Source organism: Galleria mellonella, unplaced genomic scaffold (genome assembly GCF_026898425.1).
Source record: "Galleria mellonella isolate WM207_F2 unplaced genomic scaffold, CSIRO_AGI_GalMel_v1 utg261, whole genome shotgun sequence".
NCBI lineage: Eukaryota > Metazoa > Arthropoda > Insecta > Lepidoptera > Pyralidae > Galleria > Galleria mellonella.
The window spans coordinates 918674-934700 of record NW_026442057.1 but is presented as its reverse complement, the minus strand read 5'-3'; the positions used below and the strand labels follow the sequence as shown (position 1 = coordinate 934700).

Genomic DNA, 16027 nt, shown 5'->3' with positions numbered 1-16027 from the left:
TGCGATTAGGCACGATAGGAGCTGTTATGTTAATGAGTTAGTAAATTTTTCAAGCGATACCTGATCGGTAGCTCTCGTGTTGCATGTTCTAAGTTTGTAGCTCTCACGAATTTTTAATATTGGAATTTTTACAATATGCATTGAGATTCCGTTATGCGGTTGGCGGTGATGTTAAATTTATGCGTTTACTCTAACCACTTTTTTGAGGAACGCAACTTATCGAATTTTCGCTGTATTTTTTTTTATTAGACATTTCTTATCTTTTATAAATAAAATTGGTTAAAGTTGAACTTAGAATTGAATCATATGAAGATAAACTTAGATTATAGTGAAATTTGTTGAAGAATGTAATTAAGCTATCAATAGATGTTTTTCACAAAAACTCAGCGTAAACTCAGTGTAATGTGCTAAGAGACGAAACTTTGTACTGAGTTTACACTGAGTTTATATGAGTTTATGTAAAAAATATAGAAGTATTAAGAGAACACAAAATCCCACGCTTAGTTTATTTTTATTTATTTTATTATTTATCCATTTTAACGTATAAAAAGAACTAAAAAGTCCATAACATTCATATAAGTAAATTACATACACCTACGAAATTCTATTATATTAATCATAAATTGAATGATTCCAGCGTCAATACTCCAGGAGACAGGGTCGGAGTCGCCGAGCGGGTCGGGCGGGGGCATCAAGCTAGAGTCCGGGTACTACTGCGGCTACAACAGCCCTGCTCCGCCCGCGTTCGATCCACCCGCCGAGCGCGCTACACCCTCGGCTATGCTCGTCGGACAGTGTTTTAGTAAGTCAAGTTGAATTATTCAAGCAACAATAGTCTAGAAGACAGGGTCGGAGTGGAGCGAATTGTTTGGGGGCATACTGAAGTCCGGATTAATGCGATTAGAGTCAGTCCCGTCTTGCATGCGTAGTGTGTTACAGTATCGGTTATTTTGTTGCATAGTGCTTCAGTGGCTAAAATTAAATTATTTTAGTGTTAGTATATCAGATAACAGGGCCGGATTCTTCGAGCAGGTGGAGGGCATCAAGTTAAAGTTTGGGCACAATAGCCCCGCTCGCTATCCCACGTTCGACTTTCTGCAAAGCACGCTACACCTTTAGCTATACTCACCCGACATTGCTTTATGAAGTAAACATGGATTGTTTAAATACTATATCATAATGCGTCCCTTGGTAAACTCTTATTTATTACCCACCTGCTGAAAAGGAGTGTAATGTTTTTAAGCCATGTGGTCCCGGTGTAGAATGGGCCATTCCTTCCTTTTTCGTAGATATCAAAAGAGGTGACTAAGGGAATTTAATGGTCTCTTTTAAAACATTACCAATGCCTAACTGCGGTTGCCAACTCGCTTACCAAGCATGGCAACTATTGCCAAAAACTCTAAAGGGCGTATGTTCAGCAGTGGACAGTTAATATGATGTTTTTAATTGTTAACGAAATTGTTTAATTAATTTTATCTTGTTCTTTTTGTTTTGTTTGTTTTTGTTGTATATTTTATTTGCTTAACGGCGATCCATTACTTGTCACACGACTTGCTCCACTATATCCAATTATTATTCTCGCGCCGTGTGTATCCGTATGTTACGCACGTGTACAGAACTAAATATAGGCAAGTGGTATAATTAGAGGCACTGCAGTCATTGAACTGTTATTAAGTAGCACTGTGCGATGCACATGATTATTTTTGGCGCACTTGAACTTTTAAGAACAATTTTGTATTACATATTGTAGTCTGTGGTACCTACACCATTTAAGATTTTTATTTATAAGATATAACTATCCTATTTGTTAATCTAATCTATTTGTAAATACCAGTATCATACTATTTTAAAATTCGTTCTTTATTTGAAATAAATTATAAAAAAATATAATAATAAAGAAAAAACATTCATTTTTTCTTATTAAACCCTTATGATTGTAATAGATACTTTTTGCTTTTATCGTGTTCTCACGTTCTTTTTTTTCTTTATACAACGCCATCTATCGGTAATTATGATATCGTTAATTTATAAAGGCGACACTATTTATATTTACTTGCATGCCAGATAGCACAGTTCAGTTATTACAGTATGTACCCATAACAATTTTTCTTTGTTCTCATAATTTTGTTTTTTTTTTTGTTTGTTTCTATTTATTACTCTTCTTGTCAGAATGATGTAAGATGCAACCAAGAAAATAAACTATAATAGGGGTAACTCGAAATAAAATACTATACCAAGCCGTTTGGTCAGCATGGTGATAGAGAGCTATCATCATCATCACTACCTTCTACTCATCATCCACTATTGAACATGGGTCTTCCTTACATTACGCCACAAAGTACGATCCTGTACTACTAGCATCCAGCAGCTATCTGCTACACGTCATTACTCCATCTTGTGGGAGTCTCTATACATTACACTTGCAAACACGGTGTTACTATTTTATTTAATGGGTGATAATGGAATGGCAACCCCATCCGCGCTATCGGTATACACCGGCGGGGCACCAGTGAGGGATGATAGGTGAGGACGAAGCAGGCCAGTTAGCCCATCGTGACGAATTCAATAAGAATTGTTCACACTGGTTCACGGCAGAGACAAGAGTGGGATAGATGTATCCATGCTGATTTTTGATAAAAAAATGCAGGTTTTTGTATATAATCTCCTTCTGGAAATAAAAAGATACATCCTCTTCTCGTGGGTTCTCCCCATTTTAATAAATATGACGTTGATAGTGTATTAAAGAAGATAGAAGTGGATATAAATGAGGGTTCATATATTTATTCGTCTACAGGCATCCCTCATAGTTCAGCGGGACTGAGTTCTGCGCAGGCGCCGCTAGTGGCCTCCAACACCATATTCTACCAGCATCCGCCACCCACAGACACGCATCCCACAGGTATGTTGACCTTACTTCAATTAATCCAACAAGCAAGTTCAGATCATGTAAGTAGAGAATCCACGTAACGATTGTAACTGTAAAAGATTTTCTAGCCATTAAATTTGGAACATTGCATGGTTTTTTATATACAACTTAGAATGGCAAACAAGCTGACGGCCCACCTGATGGAAAGTGGTAATCGTCGCCTATAGACATGAGCAGTACCATGGACATAACAGAGTACACTGTTTTGCCCATGATACCCCCATGCGTTGCCATTCCTGAGGACTCAGGTGTTATTCCTCTGTACCCTGTAAATTCATTGCCATATCCCACCCTTCAAACCGTATTACAATATTTATTCTTGTACTAATACTTTACAAGCTCGCAATATATTGGGACATTCTAAAATCAATTAATTAAATAATGGTAAACGTTGTTGCGACTGCTAACACTCGAAGATTGGGGGGTAAAGGATTGTTAGTAATGGAGACTAAGAATCCCATTGCTAGCAATATACCCAGCCAGGTCGACCTCCTCGCGGTTCCACCTGGAAACTATCATGGTTAATTCCTGATGAATTCATCATGATGGGCTAACTGGCCTGTTTTCATTCTCATCTATCACCCTTCACTGGTGCTCCGCCAGCTATCCCGTTAGCGCAGGCGGGGTTACCACTCCATTTTCATCCAATAAAAAAAAAAACACTCGAAGATTGATCATCACTATTACTAGCAGAGGTTCCACAACTTTTCCGCTAAGATAACACCTAGTTTAGTAAACTACTTAATTGTTTCAGCTTCAGAAGCGTTAACAAGTCAACATTCAAGTGGCAAGTACGACGGCGCGCCACAGGACTCCCTCGGAGATTTCGTCACATTCGTATGTCAAGAGCCAACGGACGTACAACAGTTGCAGGTATTTTTAAACTGCCATGTCGTATTATAACACCATTAAAAATGTTACTAATAATAATTAACTTAAAATTGTGTTTAAAAAAAAAGAAGACTTTAACTGTGTCAAACCGATTATTTTAATTTAAAAACTAAACTACTAAATCGAGTTCGATAAAATTTTCAAAGGACCAATCTGTAAGTGTGCCGTGTGGTACCTGCATAGAATAGGCCACCCCTTTCCTGTGGGTCTCGTAAGAGGTGACAAAGGGAGGGCGAGAGATGGGCAGCGGCGTCCCTCTTAAAACATCTACAAAGCCTAACTGCGGTTGCCAACTGCCAACCAAGCGTGGCAACTATTGACAACAAACCCTCTTAAGGGGGAGGCTTCTGTTTAGAAGTGGACAGTTAAAGGCTGTCGTGATGATGATGATGAATCTGTAAGTATATCCTTTCAGGTAAGAAAGAATCTTCCAAATCGACTTAAATAGATTCATGAGGTAATAAACATAAATCCCGGACATCCCGGTCCCGACATAGAATAGGCCACCCCTTCCTTTCCTGTAGGTGTCGTAAGCGACTAAGGGAGGACAAGGGACGGGCAGCAGCGTCCCTCTTAAAACATCTTTAAAAAGCCTAACTGCGGTTGCGAACTCTGGGATATGGCGTGGGATATGGCGTGAATTTACAGGGTATATAAATTGTAAAATTTTAATATTATTTTATCAGAAATTTAAGTTGTTTGTGATAAATAAATATATTATATTATTATTATTATTATTATAACACCTAAGTCCTCAGGAATGGCAACGCATGGGGGGTATCATAGGCGAAACAGTATACTCTGTTATGTTCACGGTACTGCTTATGTCTATTGGCGACGGTTACCACTTTCCATCAGGTGGGTCGTCAGCTTGTTTCCCATTCTGAGTTGTATAAAAAAAAAGTTAAAAGCTGATATGATGATTACTTCTATATTGTTCGTTTTACATGATTTAACGAAACTGGTAAATTGATGATCAATGTAATTTGATATAGTGATAAACCTTTTTTAATTTCAGGTGCACAGTCTGTCTAGGAGTCCAAAGCCCGCGTATTTCAGCAGCGCGATGCTCCCACCGCCACCTCTGCCGCCGATGGCCAGGCCAGTCGCCATCATTAGGTCGACAGGTAGGTTTCTAACTCGAAGCGCTATCAAAATAAATTACGCGTGCAAGAATTAAATAGCTATTAGAGATTTATGCTGTATCAAATCGCAGCTTAAGTCAATTAAAACGCTTAAGCTAAATACTTATCTCCCAATCGTGAACCAAATAATATTGGAAAAGAAAAAGGTAGGTTTCTCATAACACAATTATAATAACAATATGAATGACCATAAGAAAGCACTGTTGAGGTATGGTAATATGTAAGTTGTCCTCTCCATCCAAAGGTTGCCTGGAAGAGATCGCTCTTAGCGATAAGGCCGCCCATTGTTTTCGCATTGTGATTATTTCTTGTAATTGTTTATATTTATAATAAGTTTACTATTGTAATCTTTTGGAGGAAACAATAAAGAGTATCTATCTATCTATCTATCTACATACCAAACAGAGATTTAAAAGAGTAAATGCGGAGTTTCTTGGAAGCTCTTTTTAACAGATAATTACTTTCCGGACCCTGCTGTAGATTAAAAACATAAAACATGTCTATTTGGATAAAGATGATTTGATTTTAAATAAACAGTAACTGGTCTTGCAGCGAGTGAGATGGTGAGCAGCGGGAGCGGCGGCGGCGGCTGCGGCTCGCCGGCGTCGCCCGAGGTGCGGTCGCCGCCGGCGTCGCCGCGCCGCCGCTCGCCGCACTACCGCGCCGACTGCCACCCGCACCCGCCCATATCGCACTTCAACCACTTCCACACTCAGCCGCAGCAGGTTTGCACTTCGATGAGTTTTTTTTTTATACCACTGACGTGGGAAACAAGCTTATGGCCCACTTGATGGTAAGCGGTTACCGTAGCCTATGAACGCCTATAATAACAGAGGTATTGAGCACACGTTGCCGACCCTGAAGCAACCTTTTTCTTCCCTTGGAATAACCTCATTTTTTTTCATCCATTAAAAAATATGGTCTTCTAAAGATACCAATAGTACAATGGACATCAGTGTGACGCCCATGGTACCCCTTATGCGTAGCTATTCTTGAGAACTATTGTGTTATGCTTTCACACCCTATAAATTCGGCCAATATTTTTTTTAATGGACGATAATGGAATGGTAATCCCGCCTGTGCTAACGGTATACGCTGGCGGAGCACCAGTGAGGGATGATAGGTGAGAATGAAGAGGCAGATCAGTTAGCCCATCGTCATGAATACACCTGAAATTTAGCACGATGGTTTCAGGGGGGACCAAGTAGACGTTGACCTGATAGGGATATTGCTAATAGTGGAACTGGAAGTCTACATTACTAATAATCCCTTCCCCCAGCCAATAAAGTCGTCAGTCGAAAGGTATGTAGACGTGAAGGTGTAACGAGAAGTGACATGTGACCAGCAGGTGTTCAGCTACGGGTCGCTGGGCGGCGTGGGTCTGGGTGGCGCGGTAGGCGGCGTAGGCGGCGTGGGCGGCGTGGGGTCGGTGGGCGGCGTGGGCGCGGGCGGCGGCGCCGTGCTGCCGGCGGCGGGGGGCGTGTCGCCGCCCGGCGGGCTCGGCCTCTACGCGCCCAGGGCCGCCGCCAGGGCGCCCCCCAGGTAACTAACCTAACCCAATTTACATGTCATTATTTTATTTATTTCACATTATATTGCACTGTATGTCGACCTATAATGTGTAATGGATCAATGAATGATCAGGAAATCCTCGTGCTCTGTTTCTTGCCTATTCTATAAGTTACTGTTTTAAAATGATTATAATTGCATAAGTAATGATTACATTACAGTACGTACATGACATTACCCCTTCCTTTCCCGTGCGTCATAAGAGGCGACTAAAGGAACTCAAGGCAACTGAAAAGGAAGGGTCGAGAGCTATGCTGCCTAGCTCCATCTGCATAGCGTCCATCTTAAAACATCTCTAAAGCCTAACTGCGGTTGTCATACCGTCTGCCAAGCGTGGCAACTACTGGCAAAACTCCCCTTATGGGGAAGGCTTATGTCCAGCAGTGGACAGTTAACGGCTGAAATAATTATAATAAAATAAATCGGTGGTTATTAATGTGTGCTTATGAAACTTTTAATAATACAGTATTGATTGATTTTAACATGTATTTACCAGGGAGAGACTTTGTACAAAAGTCGTTTGCTTAGGTACCTCTGTCCCATTCGTGTTTCAACCGTGAAGCAGTTGTGTTTGCATGGCTGTGTTTCGGTTTGAAGGGTGGGATATGGCGTGAATTTACTGGGTACAGAGGAATAATATCTGAGTCCTCAGGAATGGCAACGCATGGGGGGTATCATGGGCGAAACAGTATACTTTATTATTTCTATGGTACTGCTCATATCTATAGGCGACGGTTACCACTTTCCATCAGGTGGGCCGTCAGCTTGTTTGCCATTCTAAGTTGTATAAAAAAAATGTATATATTAAAAGAGAAGTTGTGACCTTGGATTAGTGCTTATATATAGATATGTAGTGTTTGGTCTTCCAGATGGAGCGCGCCGTTCCCGACGCTGGAGGACGAGTTCAATATAATGGCAACACCCGCGGGACCTGACCACGTCGTTCTATTGGATGACGGTAAGTTTTTTCATCACTTTCTCTAGTTTTTTTTTTATCTTTTTTATTTAGAGGCTTTTATCCTATAAGGATATGTCAGCCTCATCATACACTAATTTTATAAAATACCTCACATACTTACAACATTAATACATAAATAAATAATAATATATAATATAATGTCGTAGTAGTCTATTTTGATGAAGGGAATCATTGATACACAAATATAGTAATTAAAGATTTTGCCATTCCGGAATGTGGATCTGCACTTTCTCTAGTTAAACGCTAAAGGTTAATGTTATAGTAAATTAAAAGTACGGCGGTAATCACTTACTATGAGGTGATGCGCATTCTCTTATGCTCCTTGTGATATAATAAATAAAAACAAAAGTAATATAATAAAAATTGTAAAAAATATTTTTTATGTAACCTCCAAAGGAAGAGGTTCTTAATTCGTCAGTTTTTTGTTTCTCTTATATATGTCACGTGTTTTAGTCGCCGATTCTATTCCAATTTTTATTACTATGCTAAAAAAGCATTTTTGAAATACATTGCAATATGGGAAATTTTAAATTCGAATAATTTTGATAAAAATAAATTTGGACTATGCCACAATTCGGTATGAACCTTCTTTAGGTACGAGTATTATATATTATAAGTATTGTATTTATATATTTGACTAACAGAGAGCGAGACTGAGAAGAACTTAATTTTTAAGTTAAATTTTTTTGTTTTTTTTTTTTTTTTATTTCGCAGAACGCTTCTTCCAATCAAGCGTAATAACATCAGAGGCGACAGCTATGGACACGGGGGCGTCGGTGGGGACGAGCGTCGGCGTGGACTCCGAGGACATCGCCCCCGACAAGCCGGCGCCCGACCTGCACTCGCCGTGATCCGCGCCCCCGCCGCCCCCGCCGCCCCCGCCGCCCCTGCAGCCGGCCGCGCCGCCGCCCACCGTGCTGCGCTGGACGCCCGCCCCGCCGCCACACTGGCGCCCGGTGACACACCGAGCCCTATGATTTATACATGTTCTGGTTTTATATTTATAATAATTGGTTATTTTGATTTTTAATCGATATTATCATAATTATATTATAGTCCATTCGATTATTTATTTATCTACTTTATAGTGTAAATAATTATATTTAAAGGTGAGTATTGACTGTGTACATGCTCGTATAAAGATTGAGTTAGTGATAGTTGTTATTTTTTCTAAAATCTTAACACAGTCAATAAAAAAAAAATAGCAATCTAATGAACATTGAACGGTCAACACTAGTCTTCGAGCAGTGGTCAATTAATTGCCTGATGATACCACATTTATAGGCGAAAGACATGTAACAACATGTGTGTCGACGGAATGACGGTTAGAGATTGATGACTAATATGAATGGTCGTAAGGTATGGTCTAACAGTAGTCATTTCTCAATATCATATCTTTCTAGTCGCACGCATACTAATGATAGAGGAATTAAACAATATAACAGAGGGAGACTTTGTACAAAAGTCGATTGCTTGGGCACCTCTGTCCCGTTCGTGTTTCTACCGTGAAGCAGTTATATTCGCATGGCTGTGTTTCGGTTTGAACAATGGAATATGGCAGTGAATTTACAGGGTACAGAGGAATAATACCTGACTCCTCAGGAATGACAACACATGGGTGCTATCATGGGCGAAACAGTACACTCTGTTATGTCCATGGTACTGCTCATGTTACGATGACGGTTACCACTTTCCATCAGGTGGGCAGTCAGTTTGTTTGCGATTCGAAGTTGTTTAAAAAAATCTGTTCAACTAATGAATAAAAGATCAAAGATCATATTGTTGCATCTTTACATTGCATCTGGTAATGCTGTTTTTTTTTGTGTGCAGACTTGATGTAATTGTGTCTTTCTTTGAGAGAAATTATAAAAAGTTATTGTTAGTTCTTCATTAATTAACACAGCACAAACATAACATAGATGTAGGTATGTATACATTTAGAGAACATATAAAATTGTTTACAAATTCAAACAAGCGAAGGAACGTTTGATAGCTTTCAAGTTTACATACGTGAATGCTCCCAGTGAATACTCACCTTTATAATATTATATATATAAATTTATAATATTGATATTTATATATAATATATAATTTGTCTGTTTTGATTTATAAAAAAAAATACAGTGGCGGCAGCGTTGACAAGATGTGGGGATCAGTGTAAATAATAAACGGGATTGAAAATACGGAAGTAGTTGAAATTTAGATTTTACAATTTGACGCAATATTGATTATCCGTGTTTGTCAATAGCAACATTAAGAAATTCTGTGCGACGTGAACTTGCGACGGCGCTGCACAAAGTGTTTAGAATAACGCCACCTATTGAGCGCCAAACGAATTATCCACAAACATGTATAATCAATGTAGCTCTCATTTAATACTTGTTAAGGCGATAACAAAATACAATACTCCAACGATAATTATGTAAAAATATAAAGCTACGAAAATAAAAACAACATATTATTATATTCTAATATTTTTATAGAATATAAAACAAGTATGATATGATCAAGCCTTCCAGTAATTTAGTGAAATAAAATGTTAATGAAAGTACAGCTTATAAAAAAAAAATATTGTTTGCTGAGCTGTGAAACAGTTAGGAAAAGCGGTTTATGGAAATTTATGCTTCCAATACTAGCGTCAAAACATGTTTTTATTGACGAAAGTGTGATATTATAAGTTGTTTTTGTTTCATTGTTGTGTGTTTTGTATTGAAAAGTAAATAGATTAAGCACTAGTTTATATATATTTTTTTTTAATTTATTGAACGAATATTTAAGAAAGACGAGCCTTGCTTATTATAAAATAATAGTTTAGTTATGTAAATTAGTAGCCACGTGACTAGCATTTTTATTGTTGTCTTTCGATAGGGAAATCTATAAATGTAATAAATACATACAATATTACGATATCTGATATTTAATAAAAAAAAAAAAGTATATGTACATTCATAAGTTTGTATATTGTTTTACTTTGAAGCTCAAAGTTATTTTTGTTTATAGATTTGTTCATATTGAATATTCTACCATTAAGAAGAGTGAAGTGCCATATAAATGTATGTACGTGCTTATATAAATAAAGTACAAGAAGTATAATAAAAAAAAACTAAGAATATTGGTTTAGTAAGAAGAAAAACATTGATCTCAAAAAATAAAAATATATTTTGAGCTTTGAAATTTGACATGTTGCGAATAGAATACCGAATCGAAAAACAACAATAATATGGTAATAAGTAGTTCGACAGTTGTCGAGGGACATTTTATAGGTGCCTTTCATAAAAAAAAAATCGTAAAATAATTTAACTAATAGGGTCTTGTACATTGTAGTCTTTTTAATAAATCCATCCGCTCATACCTGTAACATGGACGATTCATTAACCTGTTTATCTTAAACTTGTTATTTTCTGTAACCAAGTGTTTGCATTACGGAATCATAGAAACATTGGTGTCAGAATAATAGCAACATGAATAATCCTTATAATCCTTTCTCTTTAAAACTCTAGTACTTGTGTAATTTTTAATTTGTCACTCTAATAATTTGTTCATAATGCCGTGGCCATACGAGAAAAGCTAGTCATTAGAGTAACAATGTATGTAAATTTAATATAACTTAAAATAAAACGAATATTTACAATTATAGTACCCCTTACAATTATTAGTAAGGGGTCAAACCTAAAATTGTGGCCAAATTACACTTAATGAAATCCAAATATATATACACGGTTTTAAATAGATATAGATTTATGTAAGTATGGTATATTTAAGTTGACAGTTGTAGGTACTTTATGGTAATTGAACGTGACAGCTGTGAGCTTGAGAAAGGGATAATGTTTTTCACTGCGGTCACATGTCGCTGTCTACCATTTTGTCAGTGGTCACAAAAATTCACGTTAATCTCAAGATATTTAATTGTTTTCAGAAATAAAGAGAATAGGTTACATTTTCTATTGTCATCTTTGGTTAATTTCACTACGATTCTCACTCATCTTATTGATCTGATAAAAAAATAATGACATGCTAATCTCTTTTTACGTTGAGTTTTTACTATTAACAAGATTTCTTTTCAGATATAATATTAAATTTGAAGCCTTAATATTTATTTTCTAAAATTAGAAACATAGTATAGTAGGAAACGTAGCAATAAATGACAAGCAATAATTAAAAGGTAATAATTACAAAAACAGCTTTAGTGAAGCTAGAATTTGGTACTGAGGTAGTATGATCCTATATTCGTAACAGTTGACTTGCAAAATATTTTTTCTATAGAAAAATATGCTGGACAGACTGGGTTCTATGTATAAAATTCGACTTAAAATTTAGGAAGGCAGTTTGGTACAACTAATACATAGCTATTTCACAGAACAAAAATATATTAGTCTATTACAGCTATAATAGTTCAACTAGGCAGAAAAGCGGGAATTAGTCAATTGCTAGCTATAGACATTAGACGATATAAAACAGTTAGACAAAATAATAGTGGTGTCACATAAGGCTTGTTGATTATACTGAATTCAGAAAACATACATTTACGTCATATATTAAATTTTGAAAACGATAACCCTGTAAAAAGTTAAGGCAATAAAATAATGGAGACGAATTTAAAAGCTCATTGGTGCCGAAAATTCTAGACTGTGATTCAATTGTTCATTCTGAACGTGTCTTATATTGAAATAGTTGTTTTTGTATGATTGGCAATTGCACTGCTAGTGCCGAAGGAAAAGAAATAGTACATGCGTGTATTATTAAAGTAAATGATAAACAGAATCATGTTGTATGTAATGCATTTGTTATTATTATAAACGAAGATAAAACGCTATCCGCTAAAGGGAAGCCAATAGATTTTACAATACTTTTGTTTTATCAGCAGCGTGTGTAGGTTTGATAGAATTCATTAGCTTTGCAAAGGTTCCGTGCGTGACAAATACTGACACTGTTTTGGCTAACTATTTTGATCGATAATCGTATGAACAACAAAAGGGGAAAACAAAGTATTTGTCACAGCATGTTTGTTTATTTTCTTTTAATTAGCACCACTGTTACGATATGGAGTAATAATTGAAAGCCTAAACATTATGTGCCTTAGATACAACAATATTGTATGATATTTATGATGCGTTCTATACAACGTGCTAACTAGAAATAAAGATAAACATTATTTTGAATGCCTCGACTTTGAAATGACTTCATTGTTAGAATTAATTTCGGCGAAGGCTTGTGGATCTTTATAGGTTTTGTATCCCAATATTTATAATATAATCACGTATAATTTATTTTGAGTCCTTTGTAAATAAACGAAACATTTGGTAGCGAACCATTCTAAGCCAAAATTTGTTTATTTCTATATTCTCATAATAATAATAATAATATTTATCGCTTTTATCAAAATTATAAAACTGGGCACCCAGCAGTCTGGAAGTTAATTTCGAATCCAGAGTATTATAAAATTATAACCCTGACCTACTAATTATTAAGTAACGCTTCAATGCGTAGTTTTGCTGAAGATATAAATACTTCAACTATATTATATAATTTTAGTGTTACCTACAATATACCCATTTAAGTACATATTCTATACTTTACTGGCATGTATATCTTAATCGCCAAGATTGAATTAGGTACGCCTTTTATTTGAGACGAATCTAAGTAGAAAACACATTCTCGCATGGCTTTTTAATATTATCAATGCAACCTAAATGCAAAGCTTTTGCATTTAGGTCACACGATACTCTGTAAAAATACAATATAACGTAATTATTTATTTTATTTCCTAACATTACATTAATGACAATTAATAAAGGAACACAAATCCGTCTTGTTAATTTGTGGATTTCTGAAATTGAAATAACGTAACATACGTAAATAGAGAATAATTATAAGAGTAATTAATTAACCAATAGAAAAATACTCCTAGTTACGAATTTCTTAGTTCATTGTATGTGCAATTATAAATAATTAAATGTTTTTAGCGAATTTATTAATTATTTTAGTGTATTCGTGTCCACGACCATAATGTCTGTAAATATGTACCGGAGTTTATTTATATGATTTAATTTGTATAATTTAACAGTAGAATGAAGATTATGTGTTATGTTTGTCATATTTCATCTCTTTACAGTGCTTTCATATAATGTTTAGTTTGTACTTTTTTTTTTTTTAATTTATGTTAAAAGCCGTATTGTATAGATCAAATGAACTTTTCTTTGACGACGGGAAACATAGTATAAACAACGATTTTGTAATCGGCTAAGAAAAGATTATTTGATTAGTACACAATAAACTAAAGATAGACTTGTAAAAATGTTATAACATGTATTTTTAACCTATACATAGTAAGATATTTATAGAATTTTAGTCGTTTAATTATTTCGAACGACTTGTTATAAAGAAAATTGGTGCTTAAAGCTTAAACAAATATGAAACGGCACAATAAAGTGCTGTGTGTGTATTGTCATGGAGGGGTCAGAGCATAATGACATAGCATGCGTTGTTATGCTTGCATCCACGTAGAATTGTTTATAAGTATATTTTTATTAAAATTTCGAACGACGGAACAAGGTCATAACATACAGAAAGCTATTCCGAATGTTATCATGAAATCTAATTATCTAATGTACCTACGTGTAAAATATAAATTGTATTGTGTATAAGTAATTATATTTTTTTTTACCTGAATTTTCAAACGCTGGAGCAAAGTCAATGTATACCGATTGTTATTTCTAACGTTACCATATGACCTATTGTACAGTTTGTGTATTTTTTTTTTTTAATAAACAAATCATAAACAATTCTGCGTGAATATGTAAGCAGTTATAATAATGTAGGTAAACTTTGCTCAATATCGATGAAAACTGAAAGTGTTACAGTTGATGCAATACAAACAAACAAACACACATTTGTGTTTTATTTTATATTGTTACCGATTATACCGGGGGTTTCCAAAGAAATTTTCCCAAGTAAGATGGGCAGAAGGATTAATTAAATTTTTTTAACTCCTCGCATTATCAGAATAGAAACAAGGGATTACTAATTTCGATATTATACGGAGACATCTATTGGTGTAATTATCTTAATATGATATAATAGTGTAAGGCGATTTCCAATAGATGGCGTTAATACCTCAGTCCGTAGCTCGCATTATCATGCATGAAAATGCGATTAAATCCCGCCTGCGTCATTTAGAGAGGAATGAACCAACAATAGTCAGGGATGATAGGTGAAGATGAACTCAGGTCAGATGGCTGTACACGATATTTTCGAGGGGAAGCGCTTAGAGGGGGCATACTGATAGCAATAGGTCAACCAGTTCCCATTATTAACAATCCTTTCCTTCCTATAGATCGCTGGCTCCTCAAGGTAAGTATGGGTAATATGAATACCGATCCGATATCTATATATTCGGTTCCTCTGCACATTGATGGTGGGAAAAAGGCTATCACCATTAACAGCATTTCAATATTGCCTATATTGATCGGATATCTATTTTCGAATATGTTAAAAGTCTGTTATCTAATATTATTTTTTGTTTAAAAGACTTTTAACATATGCCTTATTGGACCACTATATATTGTAACTAAAATATATACTACATATAATACTATATATAATATTTACCTCTACCAGGGGGACACGATGACAAAAAAAAAATGGCCGCGCGGAAAAATTTTTAATAGATGGCGATACTAGTCACGATTTACTATTAATGCTTCCGTAAGTCTTAGAAAACAAACAAAATCATTTATAAAATATGTATACTTTTATTTTAAAAATCTCCTAAAAACGTAAAAATGAACAAAATAGATTCTTAAACCAAATCTCATTAGTTATATTAAAATCCAAAAAATTGTTTTATTTCTACCAGGAAACTATTGTGCTTAAATGACGCTCCGTAAATAAATGACGCAACCCCATCGTGTTTGGGCTCGTTTAACTCGTCTTAACGAGTATCTTGGTTGACGTGAATTTGCAACCCTAACAAGTTTGGAAAAAAAAACGTTCGTTCCGTTTATGATGTTAAGTTGTGATAGTAGGAGGAAAAAGAAGGTGCTAAGTGTTCTTAATTATACCATCAAAATGTAACGCGCTTTTATTTATAAAATTGGTTTTATTTGCAATTGCTTTTATTTACAAAATTTTATTTAATTTTATAAATTTTATTATAATATAAAATAAATACATAGTAAACATATTTACTTACATAATCTATAATAGGATTTTCTATAGAATAAAAGTAGAATGAAAACCACTAAATTCACTATTGATATATGCTGGCTAGGTAAATGACTAATTATAGGTGCGAATGAAGAAAGAATGTCTATGTGTCTAGTCTCTGAGTGTCAAGTGTCTCAATATCTGGTGTCCGAGTATCTAGTGTCTAACTGTCTGAATGTCTAGTATCTCACTAGACACTCAGACACTAGACACTCACACAATAGACACTCAGACAGACACTAGACACTCAGATACACAGACACTAGACACTCAGATACTAGACACTAGACACGCGGACACTAGACACTCGGA

General features: G+C 35.6%; 1 protein-coding gene across 12 annotated transcripts in view; it reads left to right on the top strand.

Moving 5' to 3' along the window:
- The window catches only part of LOC113510399 (nuclear factor 1 A-type), a 72046-nt gene extending 57649 nt beyond the window's left edge, over nt 1-14397 (top strand). For 10 of the 12 annotated variants that reach the window (XM_052895029.1, XM_052895025.1, XM_052895028.1 and 7 more), the window contains 8 exons: nt 638-802; nt 2795-2899; nt 3681-3799; nt 4836-4944; nt 5515-5687; nt 6311-6504; nt 7386-7489; nt 8225-14397. In XM_052895029.1, coding sequence (XP_052750989.1) covers nt 638-802; nt 2795-2899; nt 3681-3799; nt 4836-4944; nt 5515-5687; nt 6311-6504; nt 7386-7489; nt 8225-8361 — 1106 coding nt within the window. In that variant the 3' untranslated portion in view covers nt 8362-14397. The remainder of the gene's footprint in view (nt 1-637; nt 803-2794; nt 2900-3680; nt 3800-4835; nt 4945-5514; nt 5688-6310; nt 6505-7385; nt 7490-8224) is intronic. The other 2 variants (XM_052895030.1, XM_052895020.1) reach the window with 1 other exon arrangement.
- Nucleotides 14398-16027: the final 1630 nt, after the last annotated feature.